This window comes from Schistocerca serialis, chromosome 5 (assembly GCF_023864345.2).
Source record: "Schistocerca serialis cubense isolate TAMUIC-IGC-003099 chromosome 5, iqSchSeri2.2, whole genome shotgun sequence".
NCBI classification, from domain to species: domain Eukaryota; kingdom Metazoa; phylum Arthropoda; class Insecta; order Orthoptera; family Acrididae; genus Schistocerca; species Schistocerca serialis.
In genome coordinates this window covers 544204841-544232462 of record NC_064642.1, presented here as the reverse complement: position 1 = coordinate 544232462, position 27622 = coordinate 544204841, and the positions used below count along the sequence as shown (strand labels likewise).

The following is a 27622-nucleotide window of genomic DNA, read 5'->3' as shown; positions in this document are numbered from 1 at the left end:
CCACTCGTAATAAAAAATACATACACCGTGTATGTTATAACGCCAATCCTGACGCCGCTGGACACGACTTCACAGGCTAATTTCGGCACTGTTAGTTACGGTTAAGTGCCTCTGAGACGCAGGTTAGCCTTTGATCTCTCCCGGGTCTTCGTCGCAAGGTCGCTAAGCGCTGACCGCCCGATGAGCTACGGGGCAAGCACGACTCCCGCAAAGTGGTGCCGGTGCGTCCCGGTTGCCCACGAGGGCGTGAAGGCCGCGCGGGGGCGTGCCGCGGGGCGGCGGCGGCGGCGGCGGCGGCGGCGGCGGCGTCGTGTGCACGCTCTGGTGGCCAGGGACGCTCCACGGCTGTTGCGCAACGCCGCCCGCCAAGCCGAGTAGACGCGACGCTTTCGCGCCGTCCTACATGCGGCCGCGAGGTCGCGACCCGCAGGCGGGCGCGGTCCACTCGCTGACATTGGCGGTGGACGCTGGCCGCCGGCTTTCTTTGCTTTTCCTTTCCTTTCCTCTGGTGCTTTACAGCCCAACCGGCCCCCGCATTGAGATCCAAGCAGACGTCGTTGTGGAACGTGGGCCCTGACTCTACTGCCCAACTGACTGGTGCTAAACGAGAGGGTGTACCTAAGCATTGGCAAAGAGTGAGGTTAAAGTGCCTATTAGAACCATCAACATCGAGGTTTTTCTGTTGTTGTTGTTGTGGTCTTCATTCCTGAGACTGGTTTGATGAAACTCTCCATGCTACTCTATCTTGTGCAAGCTTTTTCATCACCCAGTACTTACTGCAACCTACATCCTTCTGAATCTGCTTAGTGTATTCATCTCTTGGTCTCCCTCTACGATTTTTACACTCCACGCTGCCCTCCAATGCTAAATTTGTGATCCTTTGATGCCTCAGGATATGTCCTACCAACCGATTCCTTGTTCTTGTCAAGTTGTGCCACAAACTACCCTTCTCCCCAATTCTATTCAATACCTCCTCATTAGTTATGTGATCTACCCATCTAATCTTCAGCATTTTTCTGTAGCACCACATTTCGAAAGCTTCTACTCTCTTCTTGTCTAAACTATTTCTCGTCCACGTTTCACTTCCGTAAATGGCTACACTCTATACATATACTTTCAGAAACGACTTCCTGACTCTTAAATCTATACTCGATGTTAACAAACTTCTCTTCTTGAGAAACGCTTTCCTTGCCATTGCCAGTCTAGATTTTATATCCTCTCTACTTCGACCATCATCAGTTATTTTGCTCCCCAAATAGCAAAACTCGTCTACTTTCTACAAAATATTGTCCTTGCCAAACCAGAGATTGAGCTCTCTCTCAAGTGGGGTCGGCTCTAAAATCGTATCTTTGTTACCATAGGAAATGGTATCTTTGTTGCCATAAAATAATCACATTACCAGTTTCTGTACATTGTCATCGAAAAACGAGTAATATTCACAAAAATAAATCGTCCAAAGCTATAGAAAAATAATTCTTTCTACATGACTGCCAACAATGACGAAGTACATTTCTGTGTTCGTATTATACGTCAGGTATACACTGTTTGATAAAAGGAATGTGGACTCTCCTATCTAACGCTGAACTGACCTGCAGATGTCGCGAGGGGCAGACCCGCCAGTATAAAAAAAGACGAAGAGAATTGCTTTGTTAGTAGACAGGCAGTAGCAGCAGTGATTTCGTGCGTGGACTAATCTCTAAAGCCGGCCGGAGTGGCCGAGCGGTTCTAGGCGCTTCAGTCTGGAACCGCGTGACCGCTACGGTCGCAGGTTCGAATCCTGCCTCGGGCATGGATCGTGTGATGTCCTTAGGTTAATTAGGTATAAGTAGTTCTAACTTCTAGATGACTGATGACCTTAGATGTTAAGTCCCATAGTGCTCAGAGCCATTTGAACCATTTTTAATACCTAAATGTCGCCTGAGTAACATATCAATCAGGGACATTTCAACCCTTCCAAAGCTGCCCAAGTCGACTGCTGGTTTCATGATGTGGAAACGCTAAGAAAGAACTACAGCTAAACTAAGACCAGACAGACCTCACGTATTGATGGGCACGGACCGTCGAGCAATGAGGACGTTGACTGTAAAAAGTCGCATGAAACCAGTAGAGCTCCAAAGCGCTACCAGTAGTCCAGCTAGCACAACGACTGCACTTAAGCGTTGAATAGAACAGATCGAGAAGCTCCTCATAAGGCACACATTTCTGGGGCCAGTGCTAGGCGACGCCTGAGGGTGTGTAAAGAGGACGCCACTGCATAGTGAATGACTGGAAACGAGTAATTTGGAGTGATCACGCTATACCCTGCGCAATCTGGTGGAAGGGTTTAGGTTTGCCGAATGCTTGGAAACTTTACCAGCCGTTATCTGTAGGGTTAACATTAAAGCACGGAGGAGGTGGTGTTTTTCGTGGTTGGAGTGTGGTCCTCTTATTGCGCTCAAGAAAATGCTAAATGCGGAACATATTAATATATTATACACCATTGTATACTGCGTACATTAGAGGAACCGTTCGTAGAATGATCATTGTATTAGCATGACAGTGCACCCTGTCATGTGTCACCATCTGTGAGGCAAACGTTTGTGTAAAACACCAAATCTGATTTGGACAAGTCTGCTAAGAGTCCCGACCTGAACCCTTTTGGATCAGTTAGAGCGTCGACTTCAGACTGCAGCACCCAAGTCACTACTTTCTCTGGTTGCGATCGTTAAGGAAGAATGGAGTACCATTCCTCAGACGTTCGGACACCTCACTGAAAATGTGTCCACCCGAGTTCAAATCGTCGTAAAGGCGAAGGGTGGACACAGTCCATATTAATGTCCAAAAATAGGTGATTTATCATTGTTGACACTGATGATAGAGACAGGAGAATTTTCTATAAAAAAATTTCTGTAAGTAATAGCTCGTGGAAATATTGTGCCGAAATCTGTTTATATCTTTAAGCGGTTGTTACATAATACGAATATCCTATTGCGTCAGTCCTTAAGTTGCGCCCATACTCCTTGAGGCACCTTAATGTATGTGGTGGAGGTACTTAAGTAAGTCTCCATTTGAGTTCTAACACCTCTCATTTTCTACTCGTGGCCATTTCGCGAGACGCATACGGCATGAATTAACCCGAGGATAGGCCGAACAAGTGTTTTGTGAATCACACTTTTTTAAAATTCTCCTAATGAATCTCAACCTGGCATGTGCTTTTCATACAAATTGATTTGTATGGCAGTTCAAGCTTAGATCGTCCCATGATGTTATTCGTAGGTGTTTAATTGTCGTTAATGTTCGCAGTGAGTCATCACCAAAAGTGTGATCGAACAGTAATGGATTTATTCACAAATTATGAGCAATATGCTGCGATCGTATTTCCATGGTTTGCGGGAATTATTCCAGTTCCACATTTTTCGAGGCTCATCGTCTATACTCCATGTTTGCTAGGTTACGACGCCGCGCCAATTGCCTTGCATCAGAGCGAAGCTGTGTTACACACACATTACACTACAATACGACTGCACGCATGGCTAATTGCCGCTATAGCAGTGCGATGTCTGTTGACAGTGATAAAACAGCCTTATTGGAATTAAAATCGGTCGGTAAATAAAAATGAATGTTTCGGAGAGAATTGACCGATTTTACCTCAGAACTGAATCATGCACCAATCGAGGGAGGTCTCCACTCTGTTATTCACTCTCTGACATTGTGCCAATCTCTCTTCTGTCTTTAGAATTTAATCATATTTTTTGTTTCCTGCAAACGACACATTTTTTTGAATTATAAATGATGAGTCTCGTATTTTCTTTCTAACTCTTTCTTTCTTACTAAATCGAATGGTATTTGACAGTTATATGTCTTTTCATCCACAAATGATGAGAAAATATTTTTGCATTGGCCAGTTTAAGGTACCTGTAAATTCCCTTCCCCGATTCTTTAAAGAATAGAACTCCCACGTAGAAAAAAATAGTATCTCTCGAAATACGTATCGCACGGTGATATAATTTTGCAGCCACATTCAGTGATATACGTGTTTACTGACTACAACATCTTTTACTAGCAAAGAAGTAATAAATGAGAACATCATACCTCACGCTCAAATTTTACTGCTGGAACAGTGAAAGTGTAGTAAGCGATAAATTTTTTCCTTTGATCATTTTGTGGGGATGTCAGCGAGGAAAAGCTTCTTAAAGGCTTCAAATTACGTGTAAAGTTAGTTGAACATTGCCGACTGTTCTCATTCTCAAATAATGGATGAATACATTTAGTGTAATTTGCACGTCGTGAATAACGCTACCTCAAAACATATAAACAGTTTGTAACTGCATTAATTGTCTTACTGTGTTAAACTTAACACAAGATTATACGTCTCATTGACCAGATTATACAGGATTTTAAATTTTTAAATTCGGTCTACAATTATACTACAGATCAAATTTTTCTTGCCCCTGGAATCCGATAGATAGGCAACCTGCAATTCTGGCTGTGCATCATGTACTGGGTTAGCCATTTAGTAATATAAATGATTATGTATACATACAATTCTTCTATCTCCCTGTCTTTTTTTCACACAGACTACATTGCGACCGTAAAAAAATTGCTCCACATACATCGTGCATACTTACACTCCGCAAACCAGTCTGTGGTGCTTGACGCAGGATACTTTGAGGAAAATGCAGTGTCTGTGTTCCTCGGTACGCACTATAATGTCTCTTACCTTATTGTCTTGGTCCGTACATAAGATACATGACGGAAACAAAAGTTATCGAACAGCCTCGCCTACCATTTTCTCTGAATTTACGCTATAAGTTTTCTCAAGAGCTAACCCTCCTTTTTCCGCATATTCTCATTTAAATTTTCTGATGTCTCTGTTATACCTTCACATTGGCCATGTCATCTTATTACGGGCCTGGGAGCACGACTCTTAATTCATTCCAACGTCTGTGGCTCTGCCTGTTTAATAGGGCCTCGTGCACTGAAACAGTACTCTATAACGGCCCGCAGTTGGGTCATTTATGCGATATCCGTAACAGTCGCACTGTACATTCCCAGGATTTTCCCCCATCAGTCTACCATTCGCCTTCCGTATCACTGATTTTCCTCTTCGTCGTATTTCGTATCGCTGCGCGGAAGTTAAATGATGTGAGAGCCTCCAGAAGTTTGCCACTAATCTTGTAATCAGGTACCATCGAGTTCTTTCTCTTCTTTATGTGCCTAATCTGCATTTACCCACATTGAAGGACAGTTGCGTTTGTTTCACCAGTGGTGTTCCCCCACACTGTCAATACCACAAGGACAACATTTGATAATGAATGAAATAATTTTACTGTTATCAGTGACTCGTAGTTTATCACAACGATGCATGCGAAAGGTTTACACCCCCATCGTCATATGTAATTTATTTGTATAAATATGGCATGTTTGTGTTCTGACACTTGCTCCGCATTAGTGTTTTTGTTTTGCTATATGTCCTTTGCGTTTATTACTTTCTACACTGAAGCGACAAAGAAACTGGTATAAGCATGCATATTCATATACAGAGAGATGTAAACAGGCAGAATAGCCGGCCGCGGTGGTCTCGTGGTTCTAGGCGCACAGTCCGGAACCGTGCGACTGCTACGGTCGCAGGTTCGAACCCTGCCTCGGGCATGGATGTGTGTGATGTCCTTAGGTTAGTTAGGTTTAAGTAGTTCTAAGTTCTAGGGGACTGATGACCACAGCAGTTGAGTCCCATAGTGCTCAGAGCCATTTTTTTGAACAGGCAGAATACGGCGATGCGGTCGGCAACGCCAGTATAAGACAACAAGTGTCTGGCGCAGTTGTTAGATCGGTTACTGCTGCTACAATGGCAGGTTATCAAGTCTGTTTGAACGTTGTGTTATCGTCGGAGCACGAGTGATGGGAACAGCATCTCTGAGGAAGCGATGAAGTGGGGATTTTCCCGCACGACCGTTTCACAAGTGTACCGTGAATATCACGAATCTGGGAAACATCAAATCTCCGACATCGCTGAGGCCGGAAAAAGATCCTGCAAGAGCGGGACCAACGACGACTGACGAGAAAGAAGTGCAACCCTTTCTCAGATTGCTGCAGATTTCAATGCTGGGCCATCAACCAGCGTCAGCGTGCGAACCATTCAACGAAACAGCTACATGAGCTTTCGGAGCCGAAAGCCCACTCGTGTACCCATGGTGACTGCACGACACAAAGCTTTACTCCTCGCCTGGGCTCGTCAACACCGACATTGGACTGTTGATGACTGGAAACGGATGGATGTGTACGGGTTTGGAGACAACCTCAAGAATCCATGGACCCTGCATGTCGGGAGGGGACTGTTGAAGCTGGTGGAGGCACTGTAATGGTGTGGGGCGTGTGGAGTTGGAATGATATGGGACTCCTGATACGTCTAGATACGACTCTGACAGGTAACACGTACGTAAGCATCCTATCTGATCACCTGCATCTATTCATGTCCATTGTGGATTCCGACGGACTACTGCAATTCCAGCAGGAGAATGCGGCACCCCATACACCCAGAACTGCTAGCGTGGCTCCAGGAATACTCTTCTGAGTTTAAACACTTCCCATGGCCACCTATTTCCCCAGGTATCAACATTATTGAGCACCACTGGGATGCCTTGCAACGTGCCGTTCGGAAGAGATCTCCACCCCCTCGTACTCCAACAGATTTATAAACAGCCGTGCAGTTTTCGTGGTGTCAGTTCCCTCCAGCACTACTTCAGACATTATTCCAGACCATGCCACGTGGTGTTGCTGCACTTCTGTGTGCTCGCGGAGACTACACGATATGAGGCAGGTGTACCAGTTTCTTTGGCTCTTCAGGGTAGAAGCCATCTTTTTCTACAGAGTGTGATTGTGCATGTGATCCATCTCGAGAAGGAACCTGTAACCATTGGAGATATTTTAATTTACTTATTTTACCATCACATTTAGTCAAAGTCTCCCACAAGACCACGAGCCATATGTTGAAATAATGTTTGGTTTTTCTAAGCTTGACAATGTCACAAGTTATTTCAAAGCCGTAACACAAGATACACATACCATATTAATTCATATAAATTCCAGATGATGATGGGAGTTCAGACTGCGGAAGCGCTTTCTGGTAATAAACAGTGATGCAGAACTGTGAACCTGTTGTTTCATTCGACATCAATAACAGTTACATCAATAGCAGTCACACCAATAACAGTCGCATTTAAACTTTCGATGCTTCAGCCGGTCTACACTGCAAGTACCTCAGGAAAGAGAAAGACCGGTGTTTCGTTAAAGCAGACCCGGATATTAACGGGCAACAATGCATCATTAAGGAAACGTTTTGCACAGTCATTGTATGCTGGCAATTTAGTATCACAGTTTGCAAATTACTCCTATATAATATATTGTGCCATTAAAACCAATTGCCTCCAGCGTACCGGAGGCCATTAATCAAACTGGTACAGCCGGCTGTTCGTATTAGGCAGCTCACGTCAGTAGTTTGATGAATTACGCCACGGTCCTCTTTTGTTTCTCAATGAACGAAATGATCTTCCATCGTAAATTACGACTTATACGTTGGATGCCACATGTTCCACGCTATATTTGAGAAGTGTCTTCGTAGTGGATTTCTCCTTCCTCTCGATATTACTTAATCTACAATTTCGTAAAAGAAGTACAGGAACCTTGTAGAGAATCGGATCAAGTGACAAACGACTGAAACAAATTTTTTAACAAATTTGCTTCGCGAAAGAGGTATGATGATGATGATGATGATGTTTGGTTTTCGGGGCGCTTTACTGTTTGGTCATCAGCGCCCGAGGTAAATGGAGGAAATGTTGAAAGTAGTCGGGTACGACAATAGTTAAACGCATCACGTGGACTGTACAGTTTCCTTCGTTTTGAAATACTTTGTGAAAGTTCCGAAACCCAAACAATGAGCATCTTAGATTAATATATTACAGTTTATTTGCACAAAAAACGATTTTGTGCCATATGTGCCGGCCGGGGTGGCCGAGCGGTTCTAGGAGCTACAGTCTGAAACAGCGCGACCGCTACGTTTGCAGGTTCGAATCGTGCCTCGGGCATGAATGTGTGTGATGTCCTTAGGCTAGTTAGGTTTAACTAGTTCTAAGTTCTAGGGGACTGATGACCTCTGAAGTTAAGTCCCATAGTGCTCAGAGCCATTTGATTCATTTTTTGTGCTATATGTCCTTCGAACGCAAAAATGATTTCAGCTGGGCTCGATATTCACTGGCAGTAGTTAAAGTGTCACGGCGTAATATTTGTGACCTATTTGCATTCTTTATTCTTAATGTCACATAGTTTGTTTCATTGCACTAACACAAACAGTAAATACACTTTCCATCAAGTTCACAACTCAGTAAAACGGAATTCGACGATTCTAATGAACAATATCAGAACAAAACTATGTGCCGGACCGAGACTCGAACTCGAGACCTTTGCCTTTCGCGGGCAGGTGCTTTACCAACTGAGCTACCCAGGCACGACTCACGCCCCGTCCTCACACTTTTACTTCTGCCAGTACCTCGTCTCCTACTTTCAAAACTTTACAGAAGCTCTCTGCCCGCGAAAGGCAAAGGTCCCGAGTTCGAGTCTCGGTCCGGCACACAGTTTTAATCTGCCGGGAAGCTTCATATCAGCGCACACTCCGCTGCAGATTGAAAATCTCATTTTGGAGTATCAGAACAAATCAGGTCTCAATGTAAAAACCAAGTGAAGTAGTGCTCTGGGTAGCACACTGGACTCGTATTCTGCAGGACGACAGTTCAAATCTCCGGAAAGCCATTGAGATTTAAGTTTTCCGTGATTTCCCCAGATCACTTACTGAAAATACTGCGATGGTTCCTTTGAAAAGTGCATGACAAATTCATCCTTGCGACATTTCGACCTTGTGCTCCGTCTCTAATTACCTCGTTGTTGACGGGACGTTGAACACTAATCCTCCTTGTTTTCCTGAATACCTCTCGGTTTAATTCAGGATTCCAGTAAATCACTGTTTTGGCTACAGTACCCTATTACTTCAGCACAATCTCCGTTCAGTGTGATGGCCTTACGCAACATTTAGTGGGAGGGCCTGTAGGCCCGAATCGCACCACACTACTGGTCGACATCGGAGCCAGTGTCATGCTGCATCAGTGACCTCCTCGTCATCCACGTACTGCTTCCCATCAGTGCATCCTACATTGGGCCAAACAGATCAAGTAGGAAGGTGCGAGATCCGGGCTGGATGACGAGTAACAGCCCAGTGAAGTTTTGTGAGCTCCTCCTGGGTGTGTCAGCACTACCAGCAGGTATGCCCAGTTGTGCAGCGAGATGCTTGTTTGCGATCCGTCGATCACCTCGAATGAGAGTGTCCACACGTTTCAACATTGCAGGAGTCACAGCTGTGTGCGGCCGGCCCAGTTCGTGGGAGATCAGACAGGTTTTCGCGACGTCGTTGCGGTGATGGAAGATGCCTCGCCCAACAACTCTCCGTGCTTTTGTACGCTGTCAGGTTTCCGTAGATATTCTGCAAGCGCCTGTGGATATATTCGATGCTCTGGTTTCCCGCCAAAAAGCTCAATGACAATTCTCTGCTTGGAACGCACCTCTACTACAGACACCATTTCGAAGGCTACGTAAAGCGCTTCCTCTACCGGAACTTCATGAAACTATAGGGGCTGAAGCGGGAATATTCCACTATATTCCGCAACAATTCTGAGTTCTTTTAACCGAAATCGGCAGACAAAAAAACGGTTTGCATTACTTACTGTACTCCTCTTTTACACTGTATCAGGAGAATGACGATATTTTTCTTCTGCTTGGTCTCGGTTCTTGCCCAAAGTCTCACTTGCTCAATAGGTACAGAAGATATTCCACAGGGGAAGGAATCGGCAGAACAGGAACGATTTTTTAAATTTATTATCAGGCCAGTTTAGGATATGTGAACACTGTATTATACACCAGAACGACTCTGTACCACGTATGAAAGTCACCACTGTAAATCACGTGTCATCCTGCACTGATAATGGAAATATAAATGTTCGAAGCCGGTCCTCGAATAAAGTTCTAGATGTCTGGTGGATTTTCTCCTCTTATAAACTTGGAACTCGACAACAGCTGCGAGCCCAGTCCTTATAAAGACCAAATCTTCGTCAAGCAACATCGTGACCTCCGTATCAGCTAAGAACCGTCTACCTACAAAGTCCTTCTTCAGTGGCAGCTCCTGAGTAAGTAATGGAAGCTATAATAGGGATGAGTTACTACTGCCAAATCGCTTTAGCATTGATGTGTTGGCTGAACTCATGGGCTTTCATTCAACTTTCTGATTTTATTTGCTGCCGATAGTAATAGCTCTATATGAAGATAGTAACTGTTCTCGAAAGAATACATACCATTGATGACCGTGCAGCTTCTCTAGAATAAATGATAATTAATTGCAACCCTCAGCTGCCGACGGGTGTTATTGATATACCTCGATGAGGACAGCTGAAAATGTGTGGCTCAAATGGCTCTGAGCACTATGGGACTCAACTGCTGTGGTCATAAGTCCCCTAGAACTTAGAACTACTTAAACCTAACTAACCTAAGGACATCACACACATCCATGCCCGAGGCAGGATTCGAACGCGCGACCGTAGTGGTCGTGCGGTTCCAGACTGTAGCGCCTTTAACCGCTCGGCCACTCCGGCCGGCTGAAAATGTGTGCCCCGACCGGGATTCGAACCCGGGTTCACCAGCTTACAGGGCAGACGCTCTATCCATCTGAGCCACCTAGGACACAGATGAACAGCGCCACTGCAGGGACTTATCCCTTGCACGCTTCCCATCGAGGTATCTCAACAACACCTGCCGGCAGCAGGGGTTTGATATTAATTATCATTTATTCTAGAGATGCTGCACGGTCATCAGTCGTATCTATTCTTTCGAGAACAATTACTATCTTCATATGTAGTTAAAGGCTACCCGGCCATTGACCTTCGTCTGTGCGAATGCGCACAGATTGCCTGAACTCTTACGGGAATCGTGACCTTAGTTGGCGCGAGTAATGAGTGCATGGGCAAATATCTACTAAAAACATTACGTATGTAGATTGTGGACAGGTGGGAATGTGGGTCTCACGGTAGGCGTTCAAGGGATAAGTCCCTGCAGTCGCCCTGTTCATCTTTGTCCTCAGTGGCTCAGATGGATAGAGCGTCTGGCATGTAAGCAGGAGATCCCGGTTGTAGTGCCGGTCGGGGCACACAGGTTCAGCTGTCTCCATCGTGATATATCAACAACACCTGTCGGCAGCTGAGGGTTGGAATTAATTATCATTTAAGTTAGTAATAGCTATAACCAATACGGAAAAGAAGCGAATAAAATCTGTTAGAATGTCATGCTTTCGGTCCCTCCCGCTGGAGGTTCGAGTCCTCCCTCCGGCATGGGTGTGTGTGTTGTTCTTAGCATTAAGTTAATTTAAGTAGTGTGTAAGTCTAGGGACTGAAGACCTCAGTAGTTTGGTCCCTTAGGAATTCACACACATTTGAACATTTTTAAATGTCATGTCTTAGGAGAAGGTTGAAGACTGGACGAGTGGAGGTGCTGTGTCAAATTGTGGAGAGAAGAGCTGTTTGTAAGAGATTTACTAAGCTAAAGGTTTTGTAGAACCCATCCTCAGGCACAAAGGGATAGTTAATTTGATAATGGAGGGGCGTGTGAGCGCGGGGGTAACATTGTCGATGGAGAACAAGAGCTCACTAAGCAGATACAGTTACAGGTAGCGTGCTGCAGTTATCTAGATATGTAAAGATTTGCACGGAATAGAACAGCGCGGGGACTAATCATACCAAACTTCGGACTAAATACAAAATCAAGTTAGAGCTTCGGCTAAGAAGCACGCAATATCAAGCTGGGAGGCACTATTACGATACATGTGAGTGATACCATTTCATGTTGTTGATGCAAACCGGACACGATTAACATAACGATGAAATTTTCCTAATCTGGGAGCGCTTCGTTGTTTTCTTGCTCCGTTACACGGCCGCTAGCGGCTATTGCGACAACTCCAACGACGTGTTGACAGGGTGTTGCCTGCTGGGAAGACATTTGAATGTGAAAGCTGTAGCAGCGCTCGACAACACATCGTTAGCCGTGCTCCGTCTCAGTACGAATGCTGCTGCCTGGCTTGCCTACGGGAAGACACTGGCACCCAAGCGACCTGATAAACTGCCACTCTATGAGCAGCCAGCCCTAAGACATGTATACGTGTTCGCTTCATTTGAGTCGTCTACAACTACTGGCGCTGCAGTAATATATGCAATCCTATTGATATTCTACAGCGAAGAGAATAATTTTCTCGTCACATTAAGCGATCTAACGATTCCGAGATAGTGTCCCTGGTTGTACGTCGTGGCAGCTGGAACCAGGGAGACCACGATTCGACTCTAATCGAATGCATTTGGGTTGCCGTAGTTGCACAGAGATGACCAAGCTAGCACGGGACAGACGACTGTGGAGAACTGCGTCAAACTAATCTTCAGGCTACACCTACCTCTAAGTCTACATCTACTCCGCAAGCCACCACACAGTTCATGTCGGAGGGTACCTTGTAGTGGTGCTAGTCATTACCATTTCTGTTCCTCTCTTACGCTTCCATATGAGACTCTATTTGCCTTGTCTTTGTGGTCGTTACGCAAGATATACATTCGTTGCAGAAGGATCGTTCTGTAGTATGACACGAAAACCGGTTCTTTATCTCAATGGTGTGTCCGGCCCCGGTAGCTGAGTGTTCAGCGTGACGGAATGTCAATCCTACGGTCCCGGGTTCGATTCCCGGCTGGGTCGGAGATTTTCTCCGCTCAGGGACTGGGTGTTGTGTTGTCCTCATCATCATCATTTCATCCCCATCGATGCGCAGGTCGCCGAAGTGGCGTCAAATTGAAAGACCTGGACCAGGCGAACAGTCTACCCGACGAGAGGCCTTAGCCACACGACATTTCATTTTCATCTCAGTGGTATTAACTTTAATAATCAACAGCCTCAGTTGCACCGTTTACCTAGAATTTACCTGAGTTTCAGTCGGGATAACCCAACCTTCTTCAGAATAACAGTAACTACCGTTTGTCCATAGTGGACATCGTCAAGCTAAAACTACAAACCCATAAATTATCGTCAGACTATAAAAGTTATCTGGAACTGCCTCGTCCCCACTTCGCGACCGCGAAGCGGCAGCCACGAGTTCTGAGTTCCAGTACAGCACTAGTGGCTGCCGTATCGCGGTCGCGAAGTGGGGACGAGGCAGTTCCAGATAACTTTTATAGTCTGACGATAATTTATGGGTTTGTAGTTTTAGCTTGACGATGTCCACTATGGACAAACGGTAGTTACTGTTATTCTGAAGAAGGTTGGGTTATCCCGACTGAAACCCAGGTAAATTCTAGGTAAACGGTGCAACTGAGGCTGTTGATTATTAAAATTAAAATTAATATTTATACAGTTGTTGACAGGGCCGCCAAATGTTGAACATATTTATCTCAATGGCTTTTAAATGACAACGCTGCCGTCGTTGACTGTCTATTTTCTATTATCTTCAGTATTGCGAATTCTGTTCTTGAGTCATTATCAGGTGCAAATGGGAAACACAAGATTAAAGTAATGGGATAGCTATATGCACATATTCAGCTGACGGTGGTATCGTGTATGCAAGGTATAAAAGGGCAGTGCTTTGGTGGAGCTGTCACTTGTACTCAGGTGATTCGTGTGAAAATCTTTCTGACGTGAATCTGGCCGCACGACGGCAGTTAACAGACTTCGAACGCGGAAATGTTGTTGGACCTAGACGCATGGGACATTGCATTTCGGAAATCGTTAGGGATTCCAATACTCTGAGATCCACAGTGTCAAGAGTATACTGAGAATACAAAATTTCAGGCATTACCTCTCATCACGGATAACGCAGTGACCTACGGCCTTCACTTAAAGACCGAGAAAAGCGGCGATTGAGTAGAGTTTTCAGTGATGAAAGACAAGCAACACTGCCCAAATAAGAGCAGAAATCAATGTGTGACCTTCGACGAATATATCAGTAAGGACAGTACGGCGAAATTTGGCGTTAATGGGCTATAGCAGCAGACGACTGACGCGGGTGCCTTTGCTAACAGCACATCGCTTGCAGCACCTGTCCTGGGCTCTTGACCATATCGGCTTTGCTCCAGACTACTGGAAAACTGTGGCCTTGTCTGATGAAATACGATTTTAGTCGGTAAGAGCTGATGTAGTGTTCGAGTGCGGCGCGGATCCCACGAAGCCATGGACCCAAGTTGTGAACAAGGCACTATGCAAACAATGCAATTTTTCGCCATGTTACCGGGCCACAGTTGTTCACGGTTGGCTTGAACAACATTCTGGACAACTCGGGTGAATGATTTGACCATCGAGATCGCCCGACATAAAACCCACGTCGAGTTGATGCACTATGCCGGGCAAAAGGAGGTCCGACGCGTTACTGGGATATATTCCATGACTTTTCGCCACCTGAGTGTATTGGTGGCAGTAAGATACTTGTGCAGGCTGAAGTGAATGCTGATTCTCTATCTTAATAGACTTTAAATAATAACTTCATCCGATGTATGTTTTCATTGCACTATCGCGATTTCAGGTTTTCAGCCGTTACCAAATGCAAATGGAAAGATATGTATTGATGTTAGCAAACACAGTGCCTCAGAGTGCACAAAACATGGCTGTCGTCCGCAGTAAAGGAAAGATCATCAGTTGTTTCTCAACAGAGTTTCGCAAAAAGTAAGTCTCGTTCCCTCCAGGGATTCCCACTTGAGTTCACGTAACATTTGCGTAATGCTCTTGTGCTGACAGAAGCTTCCGATAACAAATCTAGCATCACGCCTCTCCATGGCTGCGATGTCTTTCTTTCATCAGACCTGGTGGGGATCTCAAACAGTCGAGCGGTATTAAGTAATGAATCTTACAAGAGTTCCACACGCGTGGTCCTTTATAGAATTCCTTGGATTCTCCAAATATACCGAAGTCGACCATTCGCATTCCCTACAACCGATCTTATATGCTCGTTCCATTTCATGTCGCTTTGCAGAGTTGGTCCGCAATATTTAATCGACAATGAAATGTCCCCTTAGAAAAATTAAAAACGACAGTGCTGGAAAACCTCTTACGTTACTCGATTTTCAAACAGCTGAGCAAAACAGAACGTACTCAGACGTTTCTCTCCTTGCTTATTCGGATTATCACTAAATTGACACACAATATTTTTAACGCAATGCAATCTCACTTCCATTTTAACGCAATTCAATCTCACTTCCAATCATCCCTACAATGGATTGGCCCTGACTAGCAATAACCTATACCTTTCATGAATCAGTTACCTCACAAAAATCTCGTTACTCGAACTACTGCAATACAGCGAGCGCCAATACTGCCAGCTAAATAAAAGATCCTAACTACTGATAGGCATAGTTAGCAAATGAAAGATTTTGACTGAGGATAAACAATGTATTTACCTTAATAATGTTCAAAAGTCATCATATATATCAATTCATGACCTCCATCTTTACAAATTTCCTTTTTCTGGCGGACACACGTCCAGATCGTCCGCTTATAGTAACCTCTTAAAACTCTGGCATCTCTCTCTCCGCATCCACCACTGCTGGCGGCTCACCTCCAGCTGCACAACTCTACCCCCGTGGAATCTCAGCACACTGTGGTAAAGTGGACAACGCACGTGGCGGCCTGTCACGTTACAAGACGTCTTGTACTTTGGAATTTACGGCGCAGCAGGCTGGTTGCAGTGCTTGCAGAGCTGGTACTCCGCCAGCGGAGGGACGAGCAGGAATGAGGTTTGGCAGCGGGCAGCCGGTCAGCGGGTCTAGGCCCCCGCGGGGTCGGAGGTCGAGGCCGGCTGCCCCGCTGCGACACGCCTCACTGCCGCCCAGCCTACGTCGGCTGCCGGCTCGTACTGCAGGCCAATCACACACAACGGCACTCCAGCCGGTATTATTTGGCCCAAATGTATCTCGGTGGTCGCTGTAGAGCAATTTCACAAGCGAATCCTAAAAATTTTGATTTTGTGTATGACGGATGTGAGGTCTGGTTGTGAAACTCGATGTTAAAATGTAGACTCAGCTACCTTACACAACGCAAACACACTAGATTTCTGGTGCTTCTTTTGACACTGATCATTAAGGATGTTCTTCTGGGGTATAAAATCTTCAAACAACCTTCGAGGACGTAACTTAGTAACGTCATCGACCTCCGCCGATATTTCGGCTGGTGAATAACTCGTCATTTTGAAGGCACGAATGCTACAAGAGGGCGCCGACAAGAAAATTTAAACCCTCGCTTGGCGATTCTACGCCAACCGGGGACCATGATAAAGCATATCAGAAAGACAACAAAGGCACCGTTAACAATTAGTGCCACCACAGAAGCAACGATTACCAAAGCCAGAATTAATCGATAATGGACATTAAATACTGTAACTTTATAATAATATATTTAACTTGAAGCAAACAGCATCGCAGAGACTCTGGAGAGTTTAAAAGTGTGTTTCCATCGAAATCCGAGCTCTTAGACATTGTGAGCATAGTTCTATCCAAACACCACCCATTGTGGAGAATCTTTTTCCCATTGAGTTGAAACAGAACAACTATATTTTATTAAGATCAATTAAAGTGACATTTAATCCCAAAGTAATTCGTTTTATAATGTCAGAACGTGCGAAATTTGTAAGAATTTTCTTTTATTTATTTATTTATTTCTGAGAAGACTACTTTGTATGTTGTAGCTACGGCGAAAGCAGTGCAGATTGTGAGGTTACAGGCACAAGCTTGATGTCTTCCCGTTGGAACAGTGCTGGCGAGCAGTCGTGATCGGATTAAAGTACAACATTTAACAGGGTTTTTTCCTTGCTCAGCAAGCTGAACAACCATGATCTAAAAAAAACTGGCACTACAAAGTGGCAAAGAACTAAAAGTCACATAAACCCTAAGAGAGCCAATAGTGATCAGTAACTTTTACGGGAATGTTGGCAATAGCAGCATTGCATCATCTGCTGAGAAGTAGTGTTTACCTTGACGGCATTTACTGCTATATCTGTAGGAAAAAATTGTTCAAATGGCTCTGAGCACTATGGGACTTAACATCTGAGGTCATCAGTCCCCTAGAACTACTTAAACCTAACTAACCTAAGGACATCACACACATCCATGCCCGAGGCAGGATTCGAACCTGCGACCGTAGCAGTCGCGCGGTTCCGGACTGAAGCGCCTAGAACCGCTCGGTCACAGCGGCCGGCTATCTGTAGGAAACGAGTAAACCATGTAAGAACATCTCGTCTTTTGTGTCCCATCGGGTGTGCGTAGGAGGTTTTGGACCAGATTCACCATCTATGTTGTCTTACCTTCTACTGAGTAAGTTAACTGGGTGTTTGTGCAGGTCTCGAGGATCGTCGGGCCTACCTAAGCGGCGAATGAGTGTATTAGCGGACCGATGTGTCTGTCTGTAGAAAGACTGAGCAGTCTTCTTAAATCGGTCGATGACCTCCAGTTCACCGGCGGCATCTTGGTGGTAGCACGATGGAAAGTTTCCAGGCACGTGAAAAATTCTCCGTAGTGCCTTATTCTGGAGGGTCTGCAGCCGGTGAACGTGGGATTTCACTGTATTAGCCCAGACAAAACAAGCATAATCCATCACGGGTCGAAGGAAGAGCCTGTCGATCTTGGTCGTAGACAGCAGTATAGCTTAGCCCCGTATTACCAACAGGTCAACAAATAGCGCTAACTCTCTACCTCTGTTGTTTGACCAGAAATAGAGCAGAATTTAAGCGGAAATCTCAGTCTCTATTTACATGGTCACTTGCTGATTTAATTATAAATGCTTCCTTAATAACGTTGCCCAAATAGCTGGAAGTGACGTCTGTAGCTCTGTGTCTATTCCGTAGGTTGGCGCGTGCTATGGCAAAGTTCTGGAATAGCAGATATGCTCATTTGTTGTGTACGTGTGTGGCGCTTATGCTCTGTACACCGGTCCAACATGGTATTGGTTTGCATAAGGCCGGTGCCTATCGCATCCTGTGCAGTATCCAGACCTCAGTCAGTTCGTAAAGATCGCGTGTGGCTGGTGTCGAGAGCATGGCGTGACATACACAGCAGATGAGCAAATCGGCAGCTATAGAACATTGCTTTGGTACCGGCCACCTTATAGAATACAGCTACACAGAGTTTCTGCCGTGCGCCTCCAGCTGTTGGCTTAGTGGAGAGTCAAATATGAACTTTGGCGCTATGTGATGATTGAAATCCTGAGGCGTCTGTGGCTTTTCTGGGCCACAAGTGGAGGGTTACGCCACGAGAGGAGGCGGTGACGTGGCGGCAGTGGACGTGCCAGGTGCCATGGTGCGCCCCAATGAGTCCAAGGTCGGCGGCGCCGGCGTAGCTAGGCGACGGTGACCAGGCGTCGCATGCTGATGTCGCCGCGGCCTTGCGAGGCGTCGTCTGCCGCCCCCACCTGCCACAGCAGTCCCGTCTCCAGGCAGACAGCTTTCCAGGGGAGGGTGTGGGGTGGGGGGGGGGGGGGGGGAGCAGCGGCTGGAAAAACACCAGCGACGTGAACCGCGATGTGTGAAGAACCTCTCATTAGACGGATTACATTACCGGAAGCTAAATAAGTACATCATAACACGTTTTCCGTACCTAAGTTAACTTGCGTCTAAGGTTGAAATGATGCACGTGATCTAAGAACGTTCGCTGAAGTCACCCAGTCGTTGTACAACACTCTTGTCTACTTTACGCGACATGAAAGCTGAAGATTAGATGGGTACATCGTAAAAAGCAGTGTATCGAATTTCGTACAAAAGAACGTAAAGCCACAATTGAATTAACCGGAATGGTCGCTTGACAGGACACATTCTGAGACATCTAGGAATATCCTGTTTTTTATGGAGAGATTTTTTTGTGTGGAGGGGAGTGGGAGTAAAAACTATAGACAAGACTATAAGGAATTCCCTGTACACCTCTGGACTTTGTATGGTTGGGGAGAGAATAGTTTGAAGGGTACTTAAATGGAAATTCTTATTCAGACACGATGAAAATGTTTAACAAAGAAATTTGCCAAACAGCCGTGCAAGTTGAGAAGTTATTTATTTTATTTTCGCTACCAGTTTCAGCAATTCAATGTACCATCTTGAGCTTCCGTATGAATTTCTAAAAAATTATCGATATTGGCATACTGGGGCTATCTGTTTCTAGATGTCGTGAATTCTCAAGTGCTTCCTTCGAAGACTTGATTGCAATTGAGCTCACGTGCAGTCCAGAAATGGTGAACGATTGTACGAGAGAAATGAAGAATTGCGAAAAAGTGTTGCGGAAACCTCTGGAAGCATCATTCCCAAGATGCAAGCTATCGAGGAGGACGCGGAGATAGAAATTATTATATCATATTCTCATCCCCGAAGAGAGTTTTCTTACTATAAACGGACAAATGGCTACTTGTCGGTGGTGGAAACTATCGATATGAGATATTTATTATTTTTAATGTTCCTTGCGTAATATCCCATTCGTGATATATGCCGTGACTTCCTGAAACTGCATCAAGTTCGATGAATACTGACCTCCGCACAGTTCCAGATTCGTGATGTATGTTTTCCATATCAGAGGAAGTGCCGTGTCTATGGCGACGGACTCGTCGTTCTGTTACAGTGTGTTATTTTTGACAGCCTGTCTTTCGGCATACTTAGCGTGCACCCATTTCAGAAATCTTTTTAGACAGTACAATTTGCCTTTACATCAATCTATACCTTCCTTCAGTGTTAATTTTTACCTCTAACATTACGATTCATGGCTACAGCTACGTTGAAGTCGCAGATAGTCATACTATGGGGGTGTAAGAAGGCAGGAAGATTTGGTTTTGACATCCCGTCGATGCTGAGTCCAATAGAAGCAATAAACATTCTGGCTGTAATAAGATGGGGTAAGAAACTGCCAGCCTCGTTTTCAAAGAAGCTATTCTGGCGTTTGTGTTAAACGATTTAGGGAAATCCTGTAACTGTATATTTGGAAGGGTCTTTGATCCACATTCCTCTTGAATGCGAGTCCACGGATTTGACAATAGTTTCACGGTCTTGTGTAGAAGAAAATGTGGAACACGACAGGTCAGCTCTTCTCTTATCTTGCAACTCGAGATGGCTGCTTGTCGTACCATCTACGAATCCACATACACGTAGTTCCTTTCATAAATGAAATTTGGACTCCATTGTTCTCCTGCTGTGGTTACGACTATTGATCAATACTGTTTACACGCTTCCGTTACGGAGATTTTCAAAAGGTGTGCGCCTAATATCCCGTGTACCACATATCCAATTTTCGGTGCTTTGTGGAACATTACTGCGACCTGATTCCTGAGGATGACTCAGCGTTTCTCATTCTGGACCACGCCCAGGCCACTGCAATCGACCTGGACACGCTCTCGCCTTTCGTTGGTCGGGCGATTTCCCTCTCGAGATAATCGTCGCGACTGGTTGCGGAACAGAGCCAGCAGCAGTGAACTATGTCACAGAGGCGAGCAGCTGATCCAGTATCGTGCGCAGTATTTGCTACATCTTGGTGGAACTGATCTGTCAGTTGGACTCGGAAATTGGATTCCTATTACGTTAATTAGCCTTGAACTATTTGTTATGTCACGTTGACACGGGTGAAATGATACTGTGTGTCCTCTTCCGTGTTGTACTATAGTGACAGGCCACTAGCAATAACGTAGTGACCAAGATATTCATAAGGAGGTAAGTGCTTATTCCGATTTTACTACATAGTTCAGGAAATTGACATGAAATTGAGATGCCTGGAGCTCAAATTCCCCTTAAGCCTCCCGTAGGCCTATGTAAGAAATTCTTGGTTTCGCTAAACTAAATTAACCGAATTCTTGGATGACCCTGTCAACAGATCATGGCAAAAATTACTTCTGACATCGTTCACCAGTTAAAGTAGTTTTCCACTTTTTACTATTAAAAGAACCTCAGTTCAAACACGTCTTTCTTAACATGTTCTCATTGAAGAGTTAATATGGGTGGTACTTAGCTATGTAGTGCTGTAAACCGTTTGATGTTTCTACAATGGTGATTATATATATATATTAAAGTTTCCCAGGAATAGTCCTTGACAGTTTACATCGGCAGTAATCACTAGGGGAAAGTTAACTATTGGCACAAGGGATTACAGGTCCAAATGTGTTTAGAGTTGCTGTATGATTTTGATAATATTAAACTTACCCATATTTTATTGCTTCGGAATTGTGGCAGCAAATATCTGTGAATGTACGTCCTAGCCACTACTTCTATTTCGATATTCATGTATCGATCGACACAACAGGTAACTTCGTAATTGAAGAAATATTCGTTTTCATTTTTTTTAAATGCGATAGTAATCAAATAAAAGAGTCGCACGTTTCATCGTTGCCTTTCTATATAGTTAGCAGGTATTGCAGGTAATGTTGAAGAACGAAATGGGAACAGCGTTTAATTAAAAAGATGTAGTATGCTTGCGTGGCGACTGTTTTTGTTTATCCCTCGCATGAAGGCGGGATAGCTGGAATAAAAACTACTTTCAGAGCGGTCACCTGAAAATGAAAGTAGCAAAGTACTGTGTTTTCTTCGTCTCTCCCTTGATGGCAACACACATAATCTAACGTGTTGCACCTTCATTTACTGTGTTTCTTCTTCCTTTTCGGCCTGTATATGGTTATCCGAAGAGAGTTTCAGTACAACTATCAAACATTGAAGAGAAGAACTGATAACGTTATTTGTTAGAAAAATGTAACACAAATTTTAGTATGTTATATTCTTGTGAAAAATGTGTCAGACCTCTCGGGATAATTAAACAGCTGGCGAGTGTACAATTAAACAACTGGCGAATTTGCAAGAAGACGTTAGCTGTAGGAAGCGTTCATTATAGTTTCACAATCAATTCAGGAAACGTGTGATTTCAAGATTTTAATTTGTGTATATCTGACTACAGTTGTGTGTTCCTTCATGAAGAGTAGTGTGAGACGTGACACGGAGACCAGTCTAAGATTAGTTCAAAATGCTCAACCGCGCGCAAAGTACGCTCAAATTTTCAATAAAATGTTTCTAGGTTTGTGATCGCATTATCAACATATGAAAGTACCGAAGTTTCGGTCCCTGTTGCAATGACCATCTTCAGGATGTTTTTGTTTACACCCGGAAGAAGGTCGCTTGCAACAGGAACCGAAACTTCGGTAGTTTTATACATTGACAACGCGGACACAAACCCAGAAAAAATTTATTGACTGTGACAATGGGCACAGAAGCCTACGTTTATACGCTTATACTGTTCGGAGCCTTTCTCTTGTAGGCTGTCGAACAATGCACTCGCGTTTGGCAGGGTTCAGAGTCTCATCTGGAAATTTATATTTGCATTTTCTTTAGCTTCTCTAAATCTTTTGCAGTAAATGTCGATATGGATCAAGCTGAAACAGGAAGCAGGGTATTTACCAGACAATCTTTGTGAAATTTGAGCCTGTGCTCCGTCTCTAGTGACATCATCGGCGCGGGCCGTTTCGTTTCCTACCGTTAACACAATCCAAACCACCACCTGAAAGGTTCAAAGTTCCCATATTTACCTGCTGGCCTTTCTAATCCTGCAGTAGCATAAATGCTACATCTATCTTCCATCGACGGAATGCTGGAGGTATTGACATTTAGAGCTTCTACACCTCACGAAGTACACATTACGGTCAGGGCTGCAAACGCGTGTACAAATCTTCATGCTAATAAGCATTCGGAAGTACTTCCAAGAAATCCCTCTACACATTATGCCGCATTTTGAATTAACCTTTTTAACGTCTTTTAACCACCAGAGTACCGTAATTTCTTCCAGAGAGGATGTGAAAGCAAAGTAGACGACGAACACAAATGTCTGTGGAAATATATTATTTTATTACCATCCTCAAGCACCATTTGATTCAACCTCCATCCGACAATTTCCAAAGTTGCATTATTGGGTCCGACTCACACCATGAAACACAAAATACACGACCTAAATCACTGTTATATTTCAATATGGCTTGTATATGCACGAGAACAATGAGCCTATGACCTGCGTAATATTCGAATCCGATCATCAGCGGGAAACATTAAGCACTGTAATGCATCTGCCATGTCTGATGGATGATGAATTACGATTTATCTTCGACTAGCCTTTCGGCTGGTCGTCGCTAGTCATTAAATATTCACAATCAGCTATCGTCATGCATTTCGGTGAATAACTGTAGATTCGTACGTGACACCAGAAATATATGAATAGTGAATTTCCCCAATATTTCGCCGGCTGGAGTGGCCGAGCGGTTCTAGGCGCTACAGTCTGGAACCGCGCGACCGCTAGAGTCGCAGGTTCGAATCATGACTCGGGCATGGATGTGTGTGATGTTCTTAGGTTAGTGAGTTTTAAGTAGTTCAAGGTTCTAGGGGACTGATGACCACAGAAGTTAAGTCCCATAGTGCTCAGAGCCATGTTTGAACCCAATATTTCGTACATGAAAGCTATCAATGCTGGAGTCTTTTGCTTACTTTTATGCTCACAATAGATGCAGAGTCAGAAAAGAGGATGATAAAGGGTACCAAGATTGTCAGAATGATGCTTCATTGAAACTCGTTAAAGTCGTCCTGCCTATCCCCGACTGAACTGAATACGAACGAACGACCTCCTCAAACGGTGTGCTCTCAGCGCAGAGAAGCCAGCAGTCGGTCGAAAGGGCCATGTCTTATAACCCTGTTTTTGTTTATATTAACTTATGACACGGATGTGGTAAGTTTTGAGACATACATCGCGTTGAGGTCTGTGATGAGTGTTTGCGCCCAGTAGCCTGTGTTGTGGATGATCATGGAAATGTAAGGAAGAGATGGGGTGATATCGAGAGCCAGCAACGTTTCTGCTCCTCTAGAACAACTCCAAAGAGACTGTCCAACTTGATGTCCCAGACTAACAAATTGAGCGCCATCCCCGCCATGACGAGCTGTCAGCATGAGACACTGCGGAGAAGTCTAAGATGCAACTCAAGGATTGTTTTAGTCAGGTAGCTTTGTCGGAGATGTAGTAGCATTTAAGCTGCAGTTCTACAACACAGGAACTGCAGCCAGTTCTAGGCACAGTATAATTTCCTCAATGATTTGCATTCCGTCTGGATATCGCAAATACTGTTACCTGAGGAGAATCGCTAGAATTTTACAGCGGCAGAATGTAAAGGCAAAAAGGTAGAACCTAAGTGGCCTGGATGAGTTGATGGCAGCTCACGGGTGTGCTGTGTGAAAAAAAATAACAATGTATCTATAGCCTACGATGCAAAACACGTTGTCGGTACTGCAACGCTATGAAATTGAAGAGGAAGGACGGTCGGGGTGGCCGAGCTGTTCTAGGCGGTACAGTCTGGAACCGCGCGACCGCTAGAGTCGCAGGCTCGAGCTTAGCTCTGAGCACTATGGGACTTAACTGCTGTGGTCATCAGTCCCCTAGAACATAGAACTACTTAAACCTAACTAACCTAAGGACATCACACACATCCATGCCCGAGACAGGATTCGAACCTGCGACCGTAGCGGTCACGAGGTTCCAGACTATAGCGCCCAGAACCGCTCGGCCATTCCGGCCGGCTCGCAGGTTCGAATCCTGCCTCGGGCATGGATGTGTGTGATGTCCTTAGGTTTGTTGGTTTAAGTAGTTCTAAGTTCTAGGGGACTGATGACCACAGCAGTTAAGTCCCATAGTGCTCAGAGCCAATGGAACCATTTTTGAAGAGAAAAACCGATTTATAGTTTAATGTCCTATCGACGAATAAACCATTAGAACACAAACTCGTACTGGGCAGATACGGAGAAGGAGGACAGTTCTGTTCTCTCTTTTAATAAATTTAGAGACAAGCATAAGTCTAAACCCCGCAGTTTCCAAATGCGAATAAAGTGGCTTAATGACGACGCCAATGTGCTCAGTGTATAACAGTGAATTGTGGGCAGCAACAGTGGACACCGAGGCCTCCTGAAACTATAGAGATTGCCAGTGATGAGTCGCGTAAGAGGTATCAACAAAATTACCCTCCTACTTGTGGTATCACGCGTTGATACCACCTCACCAGCGTCCCAAGGTTGGTAAATGCAACGCACATTTCCGTCAGGCGCTGACAGCGGTCGTGCGGGATCTTGCGGATCCAATCGAGTACGTCCACTGAACCATACCTCCGGCGGCTCTCTACCATGAGCGTCCTCTGCCGCCGCAATATAAGAAGGTAGGCGGCGGCCACACAGACATTCGCTGCGAGTTGCGGCCCAGACGCAACGGAGTCACCACCGAGTTGCAGCCCAGTCGTAGCCCTCACTATCGCTCGGGCAGAGTGCCTCACCCTACAATGCTCTTGTTGCTGTTGTATTATGTGGACATTATTGCTGCATGTTCATTTGTGAAGAGCCTTCGTACGCTTGGAGGAAACTACCAGTTAAGTAGAGCTTTTGTTTACTTATTTACTATTCATTTCTGCTCTTGTGCAACTTCCCTACACCAATTTGTAGCCCACCTCTCGCTAATGGTGTGTTCAAAGTAGTACGCAACACTACTGTCATCAGCTCCAGGTATGATTTGGAAAACAATGGCGGGCGACCACGTGTACGACCATCCGAAGAATGGCAAGATCTCATTGCCGGAGAAACGAATATATTGACCTCTGCCATGAATTCACAATAGATCAATAACATTGGGGCGGCCGCGGTGGCCGAGAGGTTCTAGGCGCTTCAGTCCGGAACCGCGCGACTGCTATGGTCGCAGGTTCGAATCCTGACTGGGGCATGGATGTGTGTGGTGTCCTTAGGATAGTTAGGTTTAAGTAGTTCTAAGTTCTAGGGGACTGATGACCTCAGATGTTAGGTCCCATAGTGCTCAGAGCCATTTGAACCATTTCAACATTGGTTTTCCAAATTCCCCTACTAACGTGGAGACATGCTAAGATGATGCGTGAAATGCAGACTTTAAGAACTTCTGCCCTCAAGGATACATCTACATCTACATACATACTCCGCAATCCACCATACGGTGCGTGGCGGAGGGTACCTCGTACCACAACTAGCATCTTCTCTCCCTGTTCCACTCCCAAACAGAACGAGGGAAAAATGGCTGGCTAGATGCCTCTGTACGAGCCCTAATTCCTCTTATCTTTGTGGTCTTTCCGCGAAATGTAAGTTGGCGGCAGGAAAATTGTACTGCAGTCAGCCTCAAATGCTGGTTATCTAAATTTCCTCAGTAGCGATTCACGAAAAGAACGCCTACTTTCCTCTAGAGACTCCCACCCGAGTTCCTGAAGCAATCCCGTAACACTCGCGTGATGATCAAACCTACCAGTAACAAATCTAGCAGCCCGCCTCTGAATTGCTTCTATGTCCTCCCCCAATCCGACCTGATAGGGATCCCAAACGCTCGAGCAGTACTCAAGAATAGGTCGTATTAGTGTTTTATAAGCGGTCTCCTTTACAGATGAACCACATCTTCCCAAAATTCTACCAATGAACCGAAGACGACTATCTGCCTTCCCCACAACTGCCATTACATGCTTGTCCCACTTCATATCGCTCTGCAGTGTTACGCACAAATATTTAATCGACGTGACTGTGTCAAGCGCTACACTACTAATGGAGTATTCAAACATTACAGGATTCTTTTTCCTATTCATCTTCATTAATTTACATTTATCTATATTTAGTGTTAGCTGCCATTCTTTACACCAATCAGCAAATCCTGTCCAAGACATCATGTATCCTCTTACAGTCACTCACCGACGACACCTTCCCGTACACCACACATCATCGGCAAACAGCCGCACATTGCTATTCACTCTTTCCAAAAGATCATTTATGTAGATAGTAAACAACAGCGGACCTACCACACTTCCCAGGGGCACTCCAGATGATACCCTCACCTCCGATGAACACTCACCATCGAGGACAACGTACTGGGTTCTATTACTAAAGAAGTCTTCGAGCCACTCACATACTTGGGAACCAATCCCATATGCTCCTACCTTAGTTAGGAGTCTGCAGTGGGGCACCAAGTCAAACGCTTTCCGGAAGTCAAGGAATATGGCATCCGTCTGATACCCTTCATCCATGGTTCGCAGGATATCATGTGAAAAAAGGGCGAGTTGCGTTTCGCAGGAGCGATGCTTTCTAAAGCCGTGCTGATGCATGGACAGCAACTTCTCTGTCTCAAGGAAATTCATTATATTCGAACTGAGAATATGATCGAGAATCCTGCACCAAACCGATGTTAAGGATATTGGTCTGAATCATGAAATTTGGCAAGAGGAAAGATTTCATAGTGTAACCAAAGGAAAATATTTGAATATTGTTGATTTTCAATTACGTCACACGAAAAAATGTTTTGTCATTTGTTGTCAATAACTGAGTGACAGTTTCTTCACTACCACGTGGACGACTGTACTAACTGGCATTACCGATTTATGTCCAATGTAGAAATAAATACTTACTGTATATTGCAGTCATTAACCTTGTGTAGAGGCTGGTCGAAGTGTACCGTATACCACCTTTGGGCTGTTGCTTAGTGACGGTGGTGTCCTCACGTAACGTATCAGCCAT

The 27622-nt window shown here is 44.8% G+C and overlaps 2 protein-coding genes across 2 annotated transcripts in view; one reads left to right on the top strand and one right to left on the bottom strand.

Moving 5' to 3' along the window:
* The window catches only part of LOC126482070 (gametogenetin-like), a 406404-nt gene that overhangs the window by 185821 nt on the left and 192961 nt on the right, over positions 1–27622 (top strand). The window lies entirely within an intron of this gene.
* On the bottom strand, positions 163–27622 carry LOC126482071 (uncharacterized). The gene is made up of 3 exons (XM_050106047.1): positions 27514–27622; positions 15756–15943; positions 163–345 (listed from the first exon to the last, which is right to left on the bottom strand). The coding sequence occupies exons 1-3, from the start codon at positions 27620–27622 to the stop codon at positions 163–165; spliced, it is 480 nt and encodes a 159-aa protein (XP_049962004.1).

Coding starts and splice junctions, on each gene's coding strand:
- LOC126482071 (XM_050106047.1), bottom strand. CDS start 27,622: ATGGCTGATACGTTACGTGAGGACACCACCGTCACTAAGCAACAGCCC. Junction 15,944..27,513: donor GTTAATGACTGCAATATACA/GTAAGTATTTAT, acceptor ATTGGCCTGCAG/TACGAGCCGGCAGCCGACGT. Junction 346..15,755: donor TGCAACCAGCCTGCTGCGCC/GTAAATTCCAAA, acceptor GTTGCGCAACAG/CCGTGGAGCGTCCCTGGCCA.